At 43.2% G+C, this 16,828-nt stretch overlaps 2 protein-coding genes across 4 annotated transcripts; one reads left to right on the top strand and one right to left on the bottom strand.

Annotated features, from left to right (window-relative positions):
• Positions 1-40: 40 nt before the first annotated feature.
• On the bottom strand, positions 41-7,513 carry LOC112219625 (density-regulated protein). 2 transcript variants are annotated; one of them, XM_042302138.1, is made up of 7 exons: positions 7,373-7,513; positions 4,587-4,705; positions 4,346-4,450; positions 4,122-4,211; positions 746-862; positions 498-637; positions 41-361 (listed from the first exon to the last, which is right to left on the bottom strand). In XM_042302138.1, the coding sequence occupies exons 2-7, from the start codon at positions 4,693-4,695 to the stop codon at positions 317-319; spliced, it is 606 nt and encodes a 201-aa protein (XP_042158072.1). In that variant the 5' UTR covers positions 4,696-4,705; positions 7,373-7,513; the 3' UTR covers positions 41-316. The 2 variants fall into 2 exon arrangements, with proteins under 2 accessions (XP_042158072.1, XP_042158073.1); XM_042302139.1 differs by having other exon boundaries at positions 4,122-4,202.
• A 236-nt stretch (positions 7,514-7,749) lies between these two features.
• ccdc62 (coiled-coil domain containing 62) lies at positions 7,750-16,773 on the top strand. 2 transcript variants are annotated; one of them, XM_024381048.2, is made up of 13 exons: positions 7,750-8,122; positions 8,443-8,483; positions 8,649-8,819; positions 9,185-9,374; positions 9,657-9,823; positions 9,971-10,072; positions 12,176-12,347; positions 12,452-12,553; positions 12,991-13,079; positions 13,450-13,550; positions 15,164-15,320; positions 15,456-15,734; positions 15,927-16,773. In XM_024381048.2, the coding sequence occupies exons 1-13, from the start codon at positions 8,050-8,052 to the stop codon at positions 15,993-15,995; spliced, it is 1,713 nt and encodes a 570-aa protein (XP_024236816.1). In that variant the 5' UTR covers positions 7,750-8,049; the 3' UTR covers positions 15,996-16,773. The 2 variants fall into 2 exon arrangements, with proteins under 2 accessions (XP_024236816.1, XP_024236817.1); XM_024381049.2 differs by lacking the exons at positions 7,750-8,122; positions 8,443-8,483 and having other exon boundaries at positions 8,751-8,826.
• Positions 16,774-16,828: the final 55 nt, after the last annotated feature.

Genomic DNA, 16,828 nt, shown 5'->3' with positions numbered 1-16,828 from the left:
GGGATGATGAAGAGAGAGGTCTGAAAGAAGGACTAAAAAATGAGCAAGTGAATGAGCGACATTTATTACACTAAAATTTTGCTGAGTGAAAAGCGTTTGGGAAGGAATCACATCAGACCAGACCTTTGGCGACTGAGAGAGACAGGCAGCAGCTATCAAGAACTGAAAAATGCCAAAAGGGAGTGGCCAAGTCCACAGTTTCTATACAGTAAATAAAATAGATATAAAACGACTCCTTTTTAATGTTAATGTGTACATTTGGCCAGGTTGTTGTTACATGTTGCATCCATTTTCAGTAAAAGTGCACGTCGGGTCTTCACTTCTTGACTTCTCCAAGATCTTCAATGCTGTCGTCATCCACCTACAATGGAAAGACAGATGGTTAGTGTGTGTAATATATATCTCATTCAGGTACACACACACTACTCGTCTATTTCCTGTAACTAACTTTTTTCAGCCATCTATGTGGCGTTGGAGAGTAAACACAGCCGTCTTACCTCAGGCCACTTTTCCTGAATGACATCGATGATGTCATCTGTAAAATCTCCCTGAATGATGATTTCATCCTCCGCCGTCACCGAGGCGCCGCAGGAGAACTTCTGGGCAAAGAATCTCTGAGCCTCTTTAAGGTCAATGTCTGCAGGGAGGAAGTCCACAGTCACAAGCAAGAAAAACAACAAGGTTAGGGTCTGTCCATGTCTTTAACAAGGTCTTTACAGTAACAGGATGTGACAGTCAGTCTTACCAAAGGTGTTCATTCCACAGACTCGGGTGACATATTTCTTCTTGGCGCGGGGGATTTTAGCTATCGTTATTTTCTGAGGGACAGTCTTCTTTTTCTGTTTGATCTGTCCTCTGCCACCTAGAGAGAGTCAGCACAGATGGGTTAGAACAGGGTTCTCCAATGCCAGTCTTCAGACACCCCCTAGCAGTTGCAAGTGCTTGTTCTACTTCAGCACTAAGACCTGATTCAACCAATGAACCCCAGTGATTTAGTCTGGAATAGAGCAAATCATATAAAAATGTTATTTGTCACAGGTGCCGAATACAAGAGGTGTAGACCTTAACGTGAAATACTAAACAATGCAGTTCAAGAAATGGAGTTATGAAAATATTTGGTAAATAAACTGAAGTAAAAAACACAAAGAGTAACAATAAAATAACGAGGCTATATAAAGGGGGTACCGGTATCAAATCAATGTGCGGGGGTACAGGTTAGTTGAGGTCATTTGTATATGTAGGTAGGGGTAGTGACTATGCATAGATAATAAATGCGAGTAGCAGTAGTGTAAAAACACTGGGTAAAAAAAAACACACTATGTAAATAGCCCGGGTGGCCATTTGATTAATTGTTCAGCAGTCTTACGGCCTGGGGTAGAAGCTGTTGAGAAGCCTTTTGGACCTAGACTTGGCGCTCCGGTACCGCATGCCGTGCGGTAGCAGAGAGAACAGTCTATGACCTGGGTGACTGGGTCTTCCTCTGACTGCCTAGTATATAGGTCCTGGATGGCAGGAGGCATGGCCCCAGTGATGTATTGGACCGTACACACTACCCTCTGTAGCATCTTACAGTCAGATGCCTAGCAGTTGCCATACCAGGCAGTGACGCAACCAGTCAGGATGCTTTCAATGGTGCAGCTGTAGAACTTTGAGGATCTGGGGACTCATGCCAAATCTTTTCAGGCTCCTGAGGGGGAAAAGGTGTTGTCGTGCCCTCTTCATGATTGTCTTGGTGTGTTTGGACCATGAGTTTGTTGGTGATGTGGACACCAAAGAATTTGAAGCTCTCAACCTGCTCCTCTACTGTTGATGTGAATGTGGCGTGTTCGGCCCTCCTTTTCCTGTAGTCCATGATCAGCTCCTTTGTCTTGCTCATGTTGAGGTAGAGGTTGTTGTCCTAGCACACCACTGCCAGGTATCTGACCTCCTTCCTATAGGCTGTATCATCGTTGGCGGTTATCAGGCCTACCACTGTTGTGTCGTCAGCAAACTTAATGATGGTGTTGGAGTCGTGCTTGAACTGGGAGTACAGGATGGGACTAAGCACGCACCCCTGATGGCTCCCCGTGTTGAGGATCAGCGTGACATGTGTTGTTGTCTACCCTTACCACCTGGGGCGGCCCGTCAGGAAGTCCAGGATCCAGTTGCAGAGGGAGGATTTTAGTCCCATGGTCCTTTCTTAGTGATGAGCTTTGTGGGCACTGTGGTGTTGAACATTGAGCTGTAGTCAATGAAAAGCATTATCACCTGGGTGTTCATTTTGTCCAGTTGGGAAAGGGCAGTGTGGAGTGCGATTGCGTCATCTGTGGATCTGTTAGGGCGGTATACGAATTGGGTCTAGGGTTTCTGGGATGGTGTTGATGTGAGCCATGACCAGCATTTCAAAGCACTACCGACATGAGTGGTACGGCCTTAGTCATTTAGTGAGGTGACCTTCGCATTCTTGGGCACAAGGACTATGGTGGTCTGCTTGAAACATGTAGGAATTACAGATTCGGTCAGGGAGAGCTTGAAAATGTCAGTGAAGACACTTGCCAGTTGGTCCGCGCATGCTCTGAGTACATGTCCTGGTAATCTGTCTGGATTACCCCGCGGCCTTGTGAATGTTGACCTGTTTAAAAGGTCTTGCTCACATCGGCTATGGAAAGCGTAATCACACAGTTGTCCGGAACAGCTGGTACTTTCATGCATGATTCAGTGTTACTTGCCGGAAAACGAGAATAAAAAGGCATTTAGCTCATCTGGTAAACTCACGTTGCTGGGAAGCTCATAGCTGGGTTTCCCTTTGTAGACCGTAATAGTTTACAAACCCTGCCACATCTGACAAGCATCAGAGCCAGTGTAGTAAGATTCAATCTTAGTCCTGAATTGACACTTTGCCTGTTTGATGTTTCACCTGAGGGCATAATGGGATTTCTTAATAGGGATACGTACGTACGGTCACTGTGTAGACAACATAGTCACTGCACTTATTGATAAAGCCGGTGACTGAGGTGGTATACCCCTCAATGCCACTGGACGAATCCCAGGAACATATTCCAGTCTGTGTTAGCAAAACAGTTCTGTCGCGTAGCATCCGCATCATCTGACCACTTCCATATTGTGAGTGTCACTGATACTTCCTGATTTAGTTTTTGCTTGTAAGCAGGAATCAGGAGAATATAATTATGATCAGATTTGCCAAATGGAGGGAGAGCTTTGTACGAGTCTCTGTGTCTGCAGTAAAGGTACCTAGTTTTTCCCCCCTCTGGTTCCACATGTAACATGCTGGTAGAAATGAGGTAAAATGGATTTAAGTTTCCCTGCATTAAAGTTCCTGGCCACTAGGATCACTGGATGAGCATTTTCTTGTTTGCTTATGGCCTTATACAGCTCGTTGAGTGCGGTCTTAGTGCCAGCATCAGTTTGTGGTAGTAAATAGATGGCTACAAAAAAATATGAAAACTCTCGGTAGATAGAGTGGTCTACAGCTTATCATGAGGTATTCTACCTCAAGCGAGCAATAGACATCGCGCACCAGCTGTTATTGACAAAAGACACACCCCGCCCCTTGTCTTACCAGATGTAGCTGTTCTGTCCTGCCGATGCACAGAAAACCCAGCCAATTGTATATTATCCGTGTTGTCGTTCAGCCACGACTCGGTGAAACATAAGATATTACAGTTTCATGTCCCGTTGCTCGGATAGTCTCGAACGAAGATCATCCTGTTTATTCTCCAGTAATTTCACGTTGGATAATAGAACGAATGGTAGAGGTGGGTTACCCACTCGACGACAAATTCTCACAAGGCACCCCAATCTCAGCTCCCTGTATTTCCGTATATTCTTCACGCGAATGACAGGGATTTGTGCCTGGTCTCAAAGTAGTAGTAGTAGTCACTCATTAAAGAAAAATTATTTGTCCAGTTCAAATTGAGTAATCGGGATTCTGATATCCAGAAGCTCTTTTTGTCACAAGATACAGTAGCCGCAACATCATGTACAAAATAAGTTAAACAATGCGACAAACACCCAAATTAGCACAAAGGCTGGGGGGGTCCCTGAAGGTTGTGCTGGGATACACTGGTTTAGGATTTGAGGAAGGATGCATTCAAGAAATCAAAATGAAGAGGAACTCAGACCTCTCTTCTGCTTCTTCTTTTCATCCTCCTCTCCAACAAGGGGCACCTCTACACCGCCAGTGTCCTGCTTGGAAGCATTTCCTACCGGACCAGTAAGGCATAAGAAAAAGTGTTTTTAATAAGACATCATTCATTATTGCCCACCTCCAGAGTATTATTGCCCATCTTCCTGATAGGAAACAGAGAGACAAAGAAAGACCGAGAGACTGTCTGATGAAACTCACCTACACTCATCCTGGCAAACACATCTGGGAAGTTCTTCTCCAGCCACTGCCTGCATTTGGATGGCTCAGGCATGTACTCACAGTACTCTGTTGGCAAGGAGCACACTGGAAAACCAACAACAGAGGTGTTAGACCTTGACAATCATGTGATACCGCAAATCAATGTTTGAGGAATTGGCCATGAGCATGTATAGATCACTAGAATAGGGTGCCATTTCGGAAAATGCCCAGTAGTTCTTACCGCCACAATACTGGACTTTCTTTGGGCACTTTGTGTCTGGGTCAGCACTCCCATGATGGCCTCCTTTGTTTTCTGGTGAACACGTCTCTGCATTCTCAGTAGTAGCCATTACAGATTATCTGAACACAGAGGGGGAAAAAGGTTAATTGGATAAAGTATACCTTCAAATCAAACAAAAAGTGAGAATCAGCCTTTCACCAGACAACTTGGATCCTGGACCCTCGACAATGGATTGGTCTGAGGACAGCAAACTTACATTGTCAAAACACTAAAAACAGATTCTTGTCATGGCCTGCCATGTCACAGTGAACATGGACTGCCACTTTAATCAATGCATAACACCTAACTCACCATGAAAACTGCTGCAATATATTTGACTGATGATGCTACTCCTGCTGCTATTGTAGTTACTTTGCACTCAATACATTTTTATTTATATTACCTTTATTTAACTAGGCAAGTCAGTTAAGAACAAATTCTTATTTTCAATGACAGCCTAGGAACAGTGGGTTAACGGCCTTGTTCAGGGGCAGAACGACAGCTTTTTACCTTGTCAGCTCAGGGATTCGATCTTGCAACCTTTCGGTTAATGGCCCAACACTCTAACCACTAAGCTACCCTTGCACCCCAAATGAGTCAACAACCCCATCTTCAGCTAAGATACGTGAGGTCTAACCCATTCATAGACGCTAACTACCTGCAGCGCAGTGTTTCCCCTATATTAATTTATCAGCTGCTACGCCAAACAATAGGATGACAATTTTCCCAATATTTTGGGGGAAATTGTATTTTCGGGATGGTAAAACATTCAGTGTGAACTTAAATAACTAAAACCAGATATAAAGTAAGTAGAAAAGATCATGGAGATATATTTTTTCATAAGATCATCTTTGAGAACTAACAATCACCATAAACTAGACAGTCAATGTAAAATTCCATAAATGTCATGGCAGCCCCCATTGATTTTGTCATGTTTGAGTCACTCAGCATAAGAACATGGCAAGAAGCCATGGCAAAATGTGTAGAATTGCAGGAAATTGGCTTTAAAACAGCAAATTCTCCCTCAGCCCAATGGCAACATTTCTGGAAATTAGCGTCAAAACTAAAATCTTCTTAGCTGGTTTTAGAAACATATGGAAGATATCTGCAAGAACTGTTCTCGCAAAAAAAAAAAGATTACATTTCTACACAACATTTCAGAGTTCCCACACGGCCAGATTTCCATTTTAGAGCGCTTATTTACAGAAAACAGATGTTAGACGTAAAGTGAAATGTGACCCTCAATATCAAATAAACATCTGAATCCAACTTCTGTCAGAACCGCACCACCTGCTGTGTAGACAGTGGTAGATTTTTGGTAGGAAGTATCGACTGAAATGCGGTGTCTAATGTCAGTACAGGTGCATCAAATCTGGGACCAAGGCCATCAGACAGCCATCACTAGCCAGCCTCCACCCAGTACCCTGCCCTTAAATCACTGTCACTAGCCGACTACCACCCGGTTACTCAACCCTACACCTTGGAGGCTACTGGCCTATGTACATAGACACTGGTGAATTTAATGATGTCTGCATACTGTTTTATTAATTTCATATGTATATAGTGTATTCTATTCAATGCCATCCTAGCCATCTACACACACCATTCTGTCCTACGCATTCTACAGACAATAAATAGTCTATCCACATACTGTCCATGACTATGTTTACACATCCCATCACACACACACACACACACTGCTTGTCCTAATATTTAAATAGTTCTTAATTCCATTAGTTTACTTTAGATCTGTGTGCATTGTTAGATATTACTGCTAGAGCTAGGAACACAAGCATTTCGCTACACCAGCAATAATATCTGCTAAATATGTGTATGCGACCAATAACATTTGATTTGATGCTGTTCGGACAAAGGTTGGATTCAGACGTTTATTTGATAGCGAGGAACACATTTCACATATGGTAAATAGAGATTATACATATGTCCTTGTTGACTGGAAACGTTATGGTGATGCTAGCTTTATTGTGGTAAGGTTTTTTTTTCTCCGACGCCAGCCTCCAAAAAGATGCACCACTCAGCGAGTCCAACCAATACACAGACTCCCGATGTTGTGTTCCAAAGCAAGAGGGCTATATGTTTCTACAATAATACCGCAATTGAGAATCGAGTCACGTTTTAATAGAGTATTTGTCTGTTTTGGCTGCCAGAGCCAATTCACCTCTAAACAGAACATGTAAGGTCCTTGGACTATAAGGAGCAACGTTAGTTTCCTTTAGTAAATTATTGGGCAACGTGAGGTCCTAAACAGGGATATTTGGCACGTCATACCTTGGCCTTACCTAGTTAACATGCGGGGGAGCAATATATAGCTTGACAACAAAGAAGATGATTGTTATTCATTCACAAATAGGTAGAATTGTATGACAGCTTTCCTTACAGCTGCTGTTAAAACTCAAAATCAGGCTGTCAGACATAATTAGCCAGCTACCATTAGCTTGCTAACTTGCATGCTGCCTATGTTGGTGCTTTTACCAGATACAATTAGGATATATCCAAGTTAGATAAGCAAAAGTCGTGATAATATGGCAATGGACGAGCTAGCTAAATTCAACAGCTGGCCAGCCAGCTAGCTAGATAATATTTTTGACAACTGGTTCCTTGGCTGAGACTTCATTCACAGCTAGTTAGCTATATATGCTAACTAACGGCGCAACTAACGTTAGATGGCACATTAGCATCACCTCCAAATCAATCAATCAATGGAAAGACAACAACATGATACATACCCCTCGAAAACAACCTTAATATTGTTGACTGATCAACAAAACAAGCATTATTAAGTAAAGTTGAAACAGATTAATGCTCAGTTATAACAGCTTGAGCACACCTACTGCCTGATTTAGCTAGGGGTCCTGTCAATGCCTATTGGAACGCACGCTCGGCAAAGAAATAACAGGTGTTCACCTAGTTGCCTGTATTATTATTTGTATAAAAATTAACCATTTGTCAACGATATATCGATAAATTGCATTTTATAACAACATTCCGATCTATTGGAAAATAAAGTCAAATATATCTTATATAAAACTCCTAATATGATTTTATTTTGACGTTATACGATAGGCATTCACGTGTGTGCCTTGACATCCACTCCTCCGCGGCCATCACAACAAGTGATTTGAAAATGTGCAAACGTTCAACAGGAATTTAATGCTAGGCTAGCTGGATATTTCCATTTCCAAATTAACATAATGTGAGATAATTGTGGAGTAATCCATTTTATTTGATTATGCTCTGTGTTTTGTTGTCAAAGTATTTATGTAAATGGTTCCATGATTTAATAGCAGACAATGATCATGAGATGCCCATCTAAATCTGTTGAACGTTAGCGTAGCTAGCTAGCGTTAAAGTTAATCAGAACTGTAACAGTACAAGTTACAAAAACCGCCATGACTGAGTGGAGATGGACCAAGGCAGTAGAAGAACATTCAATCCAAATGGAGGATCTGGACACTCTTCATCACACAGCTATTTTGGTGTGTGTGTGTGTCTCATCACACAGTTATTCTGGTGTTGAGATAGCCGATTCAACTCCACGATTTACGATGGAGTTGACCGGCGACTAGTGTGGGCGGATTGGAGTTACGACATCACATACAATTACGTTTTTATTAAGAACTACTGATTTCAGCACCCACAGAATAGCATGCAGTTACATAGGACAATGTCTCCCGTCTGCCCACACTAGTCGCCGCTCAACTCCATTGTAAAATCGTGGAGTTGAATTGAGTCGGCTATGTCTGAGAAAGCTGGCAGTAACTGTATTTTAAACAAAAACGTGTATTTGTGATTTCAGTCACTCCATGTGATCCCTGGCACAGCACACCGGTGAAAAAGGTAATAGTGAGCAAATCACTGTTATTGGACCTGCTATATTTCATCCCTAAAAAGTTTGGAAAACTAATTTTATACGTTTTTATTTTGTCTTGTTGCCTTGGTTAGGCTACTAGTCTAGTCAAATGAGAAATTCTAACATGAATGGCAATGGCTCCATTTTTGCAGAAGAATGTGGGAGCTTCTATCGAGGAGCCTTCCCTAGTGTCTACCTCAGCTCAGAGTGAGGGACAGAAGATGGCCAGCCAGTCATCCAGAAGTCCCCCAAGCCTCAGTCCCACAGGAAGCCTCTACACCCAACCCCCCTCCCTGTCTCTACCCCTCCTACAGGACAGAATGGTGGGAGGTGCTGCTTTTTACATAACACATAAAGCCAAATGGCTCATTTTTCAAACATTATGGAACACGCTGCTTATGTTCTCCTTTGTTACATCATTGTATCCTCGATAGAATCACAGAATGCAGAATAGAATGTTAATGATATTAAGGTGTAATTGCCCATGGTAGCTAACGACTGGTTGATAAAATGTGAAACTATTACTATGAGCTAGCAAGGCTACCATTATAGGTAGCAGGTCAGTACTGGTACTCTACATGTTTGTGGAGGTGTGTGTGTGCATACCTACTCACTCCTGTATTTACATTTGGGTATCTGTCTCTATCTGTCTGTCTGTCTGTCTGTGTGTGTGTGTGTGTTATAATAGCCTCTTGGTGAGATGGAGAGTGCCACCATCCAAAGGCAGAGGCGGGAGCTGCAGCTGCTGATTTGTGAACTGAAAGACCGGGACCAGGAGCTCAACACCATGGCTGCTGCCCACCACAAGCAGCTCACTGCCTGGGAACAAGACCGCCAGAGAGTCCTGACCCTGGAGCAGAGGTGTGCTCGCCTGGAGGGTGAGAGAGGGGACACAGGCCTCAAATGAACACAAAATATTCCATTCATCATCTGTGTGTGTACATTCCCAAAATAACCTCAATGATGGGTAGTTACATTCATACTTAAATGGTGAATTGCATCCTCTGTAATATTTTATGATGTTTGCTTTGAATACGACAGGTCTGGGAATAGCATTGATAAGGTCTCTGGTGTTTATGCGCATGCATGCATGCTGTGTGTGTGTTTTTGCTTGTATGTGTATCAATCTGTGTGTCATAATGTGTGTTTGCTTGTCTTAGATGAGCTTCAGAAGCGTAATGAGGTGATCAGAGCTGTAACTAAGAGGGTTCATGTCGTGGAGGCCCGGGAGAAGGAAGGCCACAGGGAGCTCAACTCTACCCAGCAACAGCTGCTCGAGCTAGGGAAGAAACAGCAGTACACCAGCCAACACTGTCACGACCTGAAGGTACAAGCACACACACACACAGCCAATTTGGTGTTGTACTGATGTGGTTATTTACTACAGTCCATGTTTCCGGTGTTGTGTTCTTAAACAGGACTGTAAAATAAAGGGTTTCTGGTGTTGTGTTGTTTTGTCTCCCCCCGCCACCAGGAGAAGAACCAAAGTCTGAACTCCACAGTGATGTCTTTGTCAGCCCAGCTGGGCTCTCTGCAAGTCAGAGGGGAGGAGCTCAGCACCATGCTCAGACTCAAGGTAGGCTTGCTTTCTTAAACCTTTGTCTCTAACTCTGATTACCCTGTAATAGAGTAGTAAGGCCATGCAGTTACAGACATGCTAGTCTCTCACGACAGCCTATCTGATTTGGTTCTGGGTACCGAGATTCAGGGGCGTAACTTTGGTTTTAGAAGGGAGGGACCTACATTATTATTTTTTTAATCCAGTAAAATAAACACTCCAAACAGCCTACCTGACCGCTTGGAGGTGTCCACATTGGTCCTAAAGCACACCGTTCCCTCGTTTGGTATCACATTCCAATGATAAAACTGGGGGGCACAAAAATGCAATTTCAGAATGAACTTTTGGTGAAAGTGACGCTGCCGAGATTACAGACATGCAGACTGTAAATTGTACAGTGGTTATCATAAGTGTTCACCCCCTTGGATTTTTTTTCACATTTTGATGCGTGACAAAGTGAGATTGAAGTGGATTTAGGGTATGATTTTTTGTCATCGATCTACACAAAATACTCCATAATGTCAAAGTGAAAAGAAAACTCTAGAAAGGTTAACAAATTAATGCAAATTGAATAACTAAAATATCATGTTTGCCAAATGATTTACTCGTTTTGTTTAGGCAAGACTAAATTAGTTCAGGAGGAAAATTTGGCTTAACAAATTGCATAATAAGTTACATAGACTCACATTGTGTGAAATAATAGGGGATGATATGATTTATGAATGACTACCCATTCGTCTGTCCCGCATACACACATCTGTAAGGTCCCTTAGTCAAGTATTGAATTTCAAGCACTGATTCAACTACAAAGACCAGAAAGCTTTTCAAAAGCCTCATGAAGAAGGGCAGTGATTGGTAGTTAGGTAACAAGTTAATAATTATGCTGTGGATGATGTACTAAACCACCCAGACACAACGGACAGAAAGGAAACTGCTCAGGGAGGAATTGGTGACTTTAAAACAGCTACAGAGTTCAATGGCTGTGAAGGGAGAAAATTGATGATGGATCAACAACATTGTAGTTACTCCACAATAATGACCCAAATGACAGAGTGAAAAGAAAATTACAAATATACAGTGCCTTCAGAAGGTATTCACACCCCTTGACTTTTTCCACATTTTGTTGTGTTACAAAGTGGGATTAAAATGGATTTAATTGTCATTTTTGTATCAATGATCTACACAAAAACTCTGGCAAAGTATAAGAAAAATTCTAACATTTGTAAAAAAAAAAATATATATATATTTTTTTTAATTAACATAAATATTCAATCTTAATATTCAACCCCCTTAGTCAACACATGTTAGAATCACCTTTGGCAGCGATTACAGCTGTGTGTCTTTCTGGGTAAGCCTCGAAGAGCTTTTCACATCTGGATTGTGCAACATTTGCTCATTATTCTCTTCAAAATTCTTCAAGCTCTGTCAAATTGGATGTTGATCATTGCTTGACAACCATTTTCAGTTCTTGCCGTATATTTTCAAGCAGATTTAAGTCAAAACTGTATCTGGACCACTCAGGAACACTCACTGTCTTCTTGGTAATAACTCCAGTGTAGATTTCACCTTGTGTTTTAGGTTATTGTCCTTTTGAAAGATGAATTAATTTCCCAATGTCTGGTGGAAAGCAAACTGAACCAGGTTTTCCTCTAGGATTTTACCTGTGCTTAGCGCCATTCCGTTTTTTTTTTATCCTGAAAACTCCCCAGTTCTTAACGATTACAAGCATAACTTACAAATCTATGGCAAGACCTGAAAATGGTTGTCTAGTGATGATCAACAACCAATTTGACAGAGAATGAAGAATTTTGAAAAGAATAATGGGCAAATGTTTCACTTAAACAGAAAGGTTCACAGCTGTAATCACTACCAAAGATGATTCTAACATGTATTGACTTATGTAATCAAGATATATTAGTGTTTATTTTTCATAAATTCTAACATTTGTAAAGAAATTCTCTTCTACTTTGACATTACAGAGTATGTTGTGTAGATTGTTGACAAAAAATGAAAATTAAATCAATTTCAGTCCCACTTTGTAACACAACAAAATGTGAAAAAATCCAAGAGGGGTGAATACTTATGATACCCACTGTATATAACCTCTTCTTCCCCCACCAGGACAAGGATGTGACGGAGGCAACCAATCACATCGTAGATCTGTCTGGGCGCCTGCGGGAGATGGAGGGGTCGCTGAAGGAGAGTCACTCACGGGACGCCAGGGTGCTCAGGGAGGTCGAGGAGCACAAACGGCGATACAGAGAGGTCCGGCACGAGAACACACGGCTCAAAGGTACAGGTTCCAGAGTACATGGCTCAGAGATACAGTACACTACACTGCCCCCTCTCACTACACTGCCCCCTCTCTTTTTCCCTCTCCCTGTGTTGTGGTTGTAGAGGAGTTACAGCAGCAGGTAACAGAGGGCAGTGCCCAGAGAGAGGACATCATCCGTCTGAAGCAGGAAGGACAGCTGCTGCGCAGGGAGCTGGCTCTCTCGGGTACCTTACATTCAACCAAGTTTATTTATATAGGACTTTTGAGCGAAACATTTTCACAAATATGTTTGTCACGGTGTGATTTACAGCAACTTAAACCCCAGCTGCCCAAACCCTTCTTTTCTGGTACCAACCTCTAGAGGCAATGTTTCCCAGTGTAATGACAGGGCCTCCTCTGGAACAGTAGGGAGGATGCATGTAGTGCTATAGTTCCAGGTCATTGTTTCCCTAAACAGGAACATCTAGTTCCTCTTCCTAATCATTGTTATTCTTATTGACTGTATTAAGATAGATAGACTGGCTGATTGAACCACCCCAGCTTCTCTCGTCTCATCGCGCATTATTTTAGATCGCTTACCAAGAAAATATATCACACATTTCTCCCGAACTATTGATAAGAAGCTGTTGTGACTGCTTTTGACATGGTTCCTGTCTCCTAGGTGAGGGGGAGAGCTGGAAGGATGAGCTGCTGGGATTGGCTCGTTCCAAGCAGGAGCGCACAGAGTCGGAGCTGCACTGTCTACGCCAGGTGTGTCACCTCTTACCTTATCTCTACCTCCACACTTTTTACCCACAGCGCATTGGGCTGGGCTGTCGGTCAGGTTCTACAGCATACCTGTGGAACTTCAGGAATGTTCTCCACCTCGGCTGTTAGGCGCTGTCTGTATTGGTGGTGTGTCACATACCTGGGCCCTGACTCAACCCTGACACAGTTAACCTGAAGAGGCTAAGGAGCTGTATTTGGCCCAAAGTTACCCAGACTAAGATTAAATATTGATGTAAATATAAGATATTGGTGTAAATGAATAGTAATTTACACTGGGTCAATCGATGAAAGTATCATTTACCCTGACCTGATATGCATGAAGTGTCCACAATCCTAATTGTGTGTGTTCCAGGTGTGTGAGAACCAGCAGAATGACCTGCAGCTGCTTCAGTTGAACCTGGAGAGCACCCGGGAGGCCCTGAAACAGGCTGAGGGACAGGGTCCACATGGGAGGTGAGCTGGGTGTTTGTGCATGTGTATATTTATTCTACTCAGTTGATGTTGTGCACAGTCTCAGATATTATGCTGATTTTTATTTGGCTTTAGAGGAGGTGCTGAAATTGTGTCTCTTACCAGTCAGGGAACGGAGAGAGTAGGAGGGACAGAGAGACGAGCAACAGGGTCAGTCTACAGACAGACTTTAAGCAGAAGTATAGATCACCACCCAAACTGTCCAGAACCCCCCTTCCCCCTCCTTGTCACAGGAGAGAGACAGGCACCCCAACAGGAGGATGAAAGTAGTGTTTCAGATTTGACCTCTGACCTCACTGACGGTGCAGTAGCAACCCGGGACCTCATTGCTGCTGTCCCCAGAGAGTTGCTGAGTCACGCAATGGTCCAAGCTAGCAGCGTTAGTGACTGTTTTTCATCGACAAAGAGAGAGAACCAGAACATATCAAACCCCCGTACTCCCAGTTCCTACACCAACCGAGAGTCAAGTCACCAGGAAACAATGACAGGTAGAGAGAGTAGAGAAACCATGGAGACACCAAGCATAGTCGCCGCCACAGGAACGCTTAGTCGAACTCGATCGCCAGGCCAAGCTAGCGTCAACTTCAGCGACTACCTGTCCACTGTTTCAGGAAACCAAGGCACGTATCTTAGGCAACAAGAGCAACAACAACTCGCCGAACTCCGCAAACATGAATCAAACTACAGTAGCCAGGAAACACGAAGGAGAGCTAGCAAGGAAACCATGGCAACCCGTAGTAGCCTAGCCCCGGGAACCACCACACTGTCGCTGAGCGACCGCATCGCTAGCTACCGCAGCCAAAATAAATCAGCAAGGAGAGAAGGCAGAGGGATACAGAGTCAGAGTGGAGTTAGTGGGAATGAGGGTTCGTTAAACCACACTGTCGATCAAGTTAGCATTAGCGACAGAGTCCCCAGCTACAGCCGCCAAGGATCTTCAAGAAAAGAAGGCAGGGGGACCAGGAGTCAGAGTGGAGTAAGTGGGAATTTCAGCGAGAATAACAGCGGGAATGTGGGTCACACTTCTGGTAAAGCTAGCGACGGAGTCTCAAACTACAGCCACCAGGGAACATCAGGAAAAGAATGCAGGGAGTCATTGTGTGAGGATGGAATCGGTACGAATGCCGGCTCCCTGGTGGAGAGGACTGAGTCCCCTGAATGTGGGTGTAGCAGTATGGTTGAGGGACAGACAGGACCTAGCTCCTATAAGACAGCTAGTTGTGGCTGTGGTAGTTTGCCTGAAGTACAGGCAGGGCAGAGCTATGGCTTTGGTAGTATGGTTGACGGACAGACAGGACCCAGCTGTGGGTGTAGATGTATAGCTGAAGGCCAGGAACAGAGTGAACCTAGCCTGTCTGAAGCAGGCAGCTCTGAGACAGGGACAGATGCAAGACCAGGTGCAGGGATTGAGCTCCTAGCTGTGTTTAATGGAGGACCAGAGGCAGAGGACTCCTCCATATTGCTGGTAGACATCAGCCCTCGTAACACCTGGTAGGGACAGAATATACAGAGAAAGAATGGTACACTCTTTTATATTGACCCCAAATTTGTCTCAGGAATAGTAGGATTGATTGATTGATTGACTGCTTTCCCAGCCAAGGTGATCTCACCTGTGTGTACCTGGATAGCCCCTCCCCTTCCTCACGGAGTAGGAGGAGCCTCGGTCTTGCGAATGACTCCGCCTCTCCAACCGCCAATGAACGAGGTGTTGTCAACGGCAACCTGGGAGGCCTTTTTGCAGCTTTAGATGATGTGAGTGGACCACATAGCCTGAGAGGAAAAACTCCTGATCTTCATAATTAATTCCTAATGTAGAGATAAAGAAAAGTAATTGGCCAGGATTCAGTCTTAAAGTTTAAACATTTTATATTTTGTCCATTCCCCCAGGAGGACCAGCGTTCCTCCACCAATAATCTACAAAGGCTGCTAGATGAGTCTCGTCAGATGGTGGCTAGCCTGGAACGCACAACCCTACAACCTTTATGCCCCTCCCACAGCCCATCCTCTAACTGTGACGCTATCATCAGCCTCAGCATCGGCCAAAACAGTGGCAACAGTAGCCATGGGAACCACAGTCGTAACTGTGACAGACACAATCACAGCAATCCCGATCACCACCCCAACCAGAGCTCCACCTACACCACAAGACCCAGTCAAACCAGCCGGGTACGTGCTTTCATGTGTTTTATACTATAGATACAATAATTATTCTGACCAAAATACCACAGATCATTTCATACTGTTGGGCCGATTACCATTAAGACATCACATAATACTATGGAAGTGTGGGGTGCAACGTAAGGGTGTGAACTGGTAGTGATTTACAGTGCTCCTCCCATCTCTCATGTTTTCACCCAGCTGGATGGTGATACTCCACCCAGGAACACTCAGCCCTTCCAGAGGAACGAGGAACCTGGGGGGCTATAGAGGGGAGGGACATCTACCTAAACACACCTTCACACACCTGGCCTGGAAAGTCTAGGAGGGGTGATGATGGAGGCTGCAGACTACTCTGTTTTCTACTTTGCCCCCAGTCCCAAACCTATATCAGTCACAATCCAGGAAGTGACACTTCGGGTCAAAGGTGAAATCTCCTCCAATCAGAACAAGGGACACAGCAATAGCAAGCCAATTAATGAATTAAACTGCTTTTTTAGGAAACCAAAGAAGGACTTACATTTCTTTATGTGAAAAGTTATGTTATGTTATACGATACATGAGACTTTTTAAACTATTGTTTTAACAACATTTAAAACGTGTTTAGTGTTAAATGTCCAATGTCCTGCCCTTCGCAGTCCTGGTCATAAGCTATTTAGGAACCATTTAGTAATATGATTGTGAGATGTGAAACCAGTCATTCAGACCTGTTGAATGGTGCTTCTGGGTTATTGTCATTCCGGTTTCACTGCCTGCAAACCTGCTGGATGGCTCCAATAGGATGACTGATGAGGTAAGAGAGACTGCTGCATTGAAAAGAAACCTGAACCTCACTTTCTTCATTAGCATATTGTTTTTGTATTTTTGATGTCAACATTTTGTAATTAATGTTTTTGTACTCATTACTTTTTATGTAAAATAATTTATATTCATTCATATGCAAATACTAAGAAAAATGTACCACTGCAGTAAACATTTTAATAACCACTTCAAATGCCAGGTCTTATGTGATTTTGATAACATGATGAATAAAAAAATACGATTAATACTTGCTTCTTGTTTTTTTACATATACAATTTTGTTACGTAAAATATCGGAGAAAA

The sequence above is a fragment of the Oncorhynchus tshawytscha genome, linkage group LG20 (genome assembly GCF_018296145.1).
Source record: "Oncorhynchus tshawytscha isolate Ot180627B linkage group LG20, Otsh_v2.0, whole genome shotgun sequence".
NCBI lineage: Eukaryota > Metazoa > Chordata > Actinopteri > Salmoniformes > Salmonidae > Oncorhynchus > Oncorhynchus tshawytscha.
Note: the sequence above shows the minus strand (reverse complement) of the source record. Positions and strands in the feature narration are given on the sequence as shown.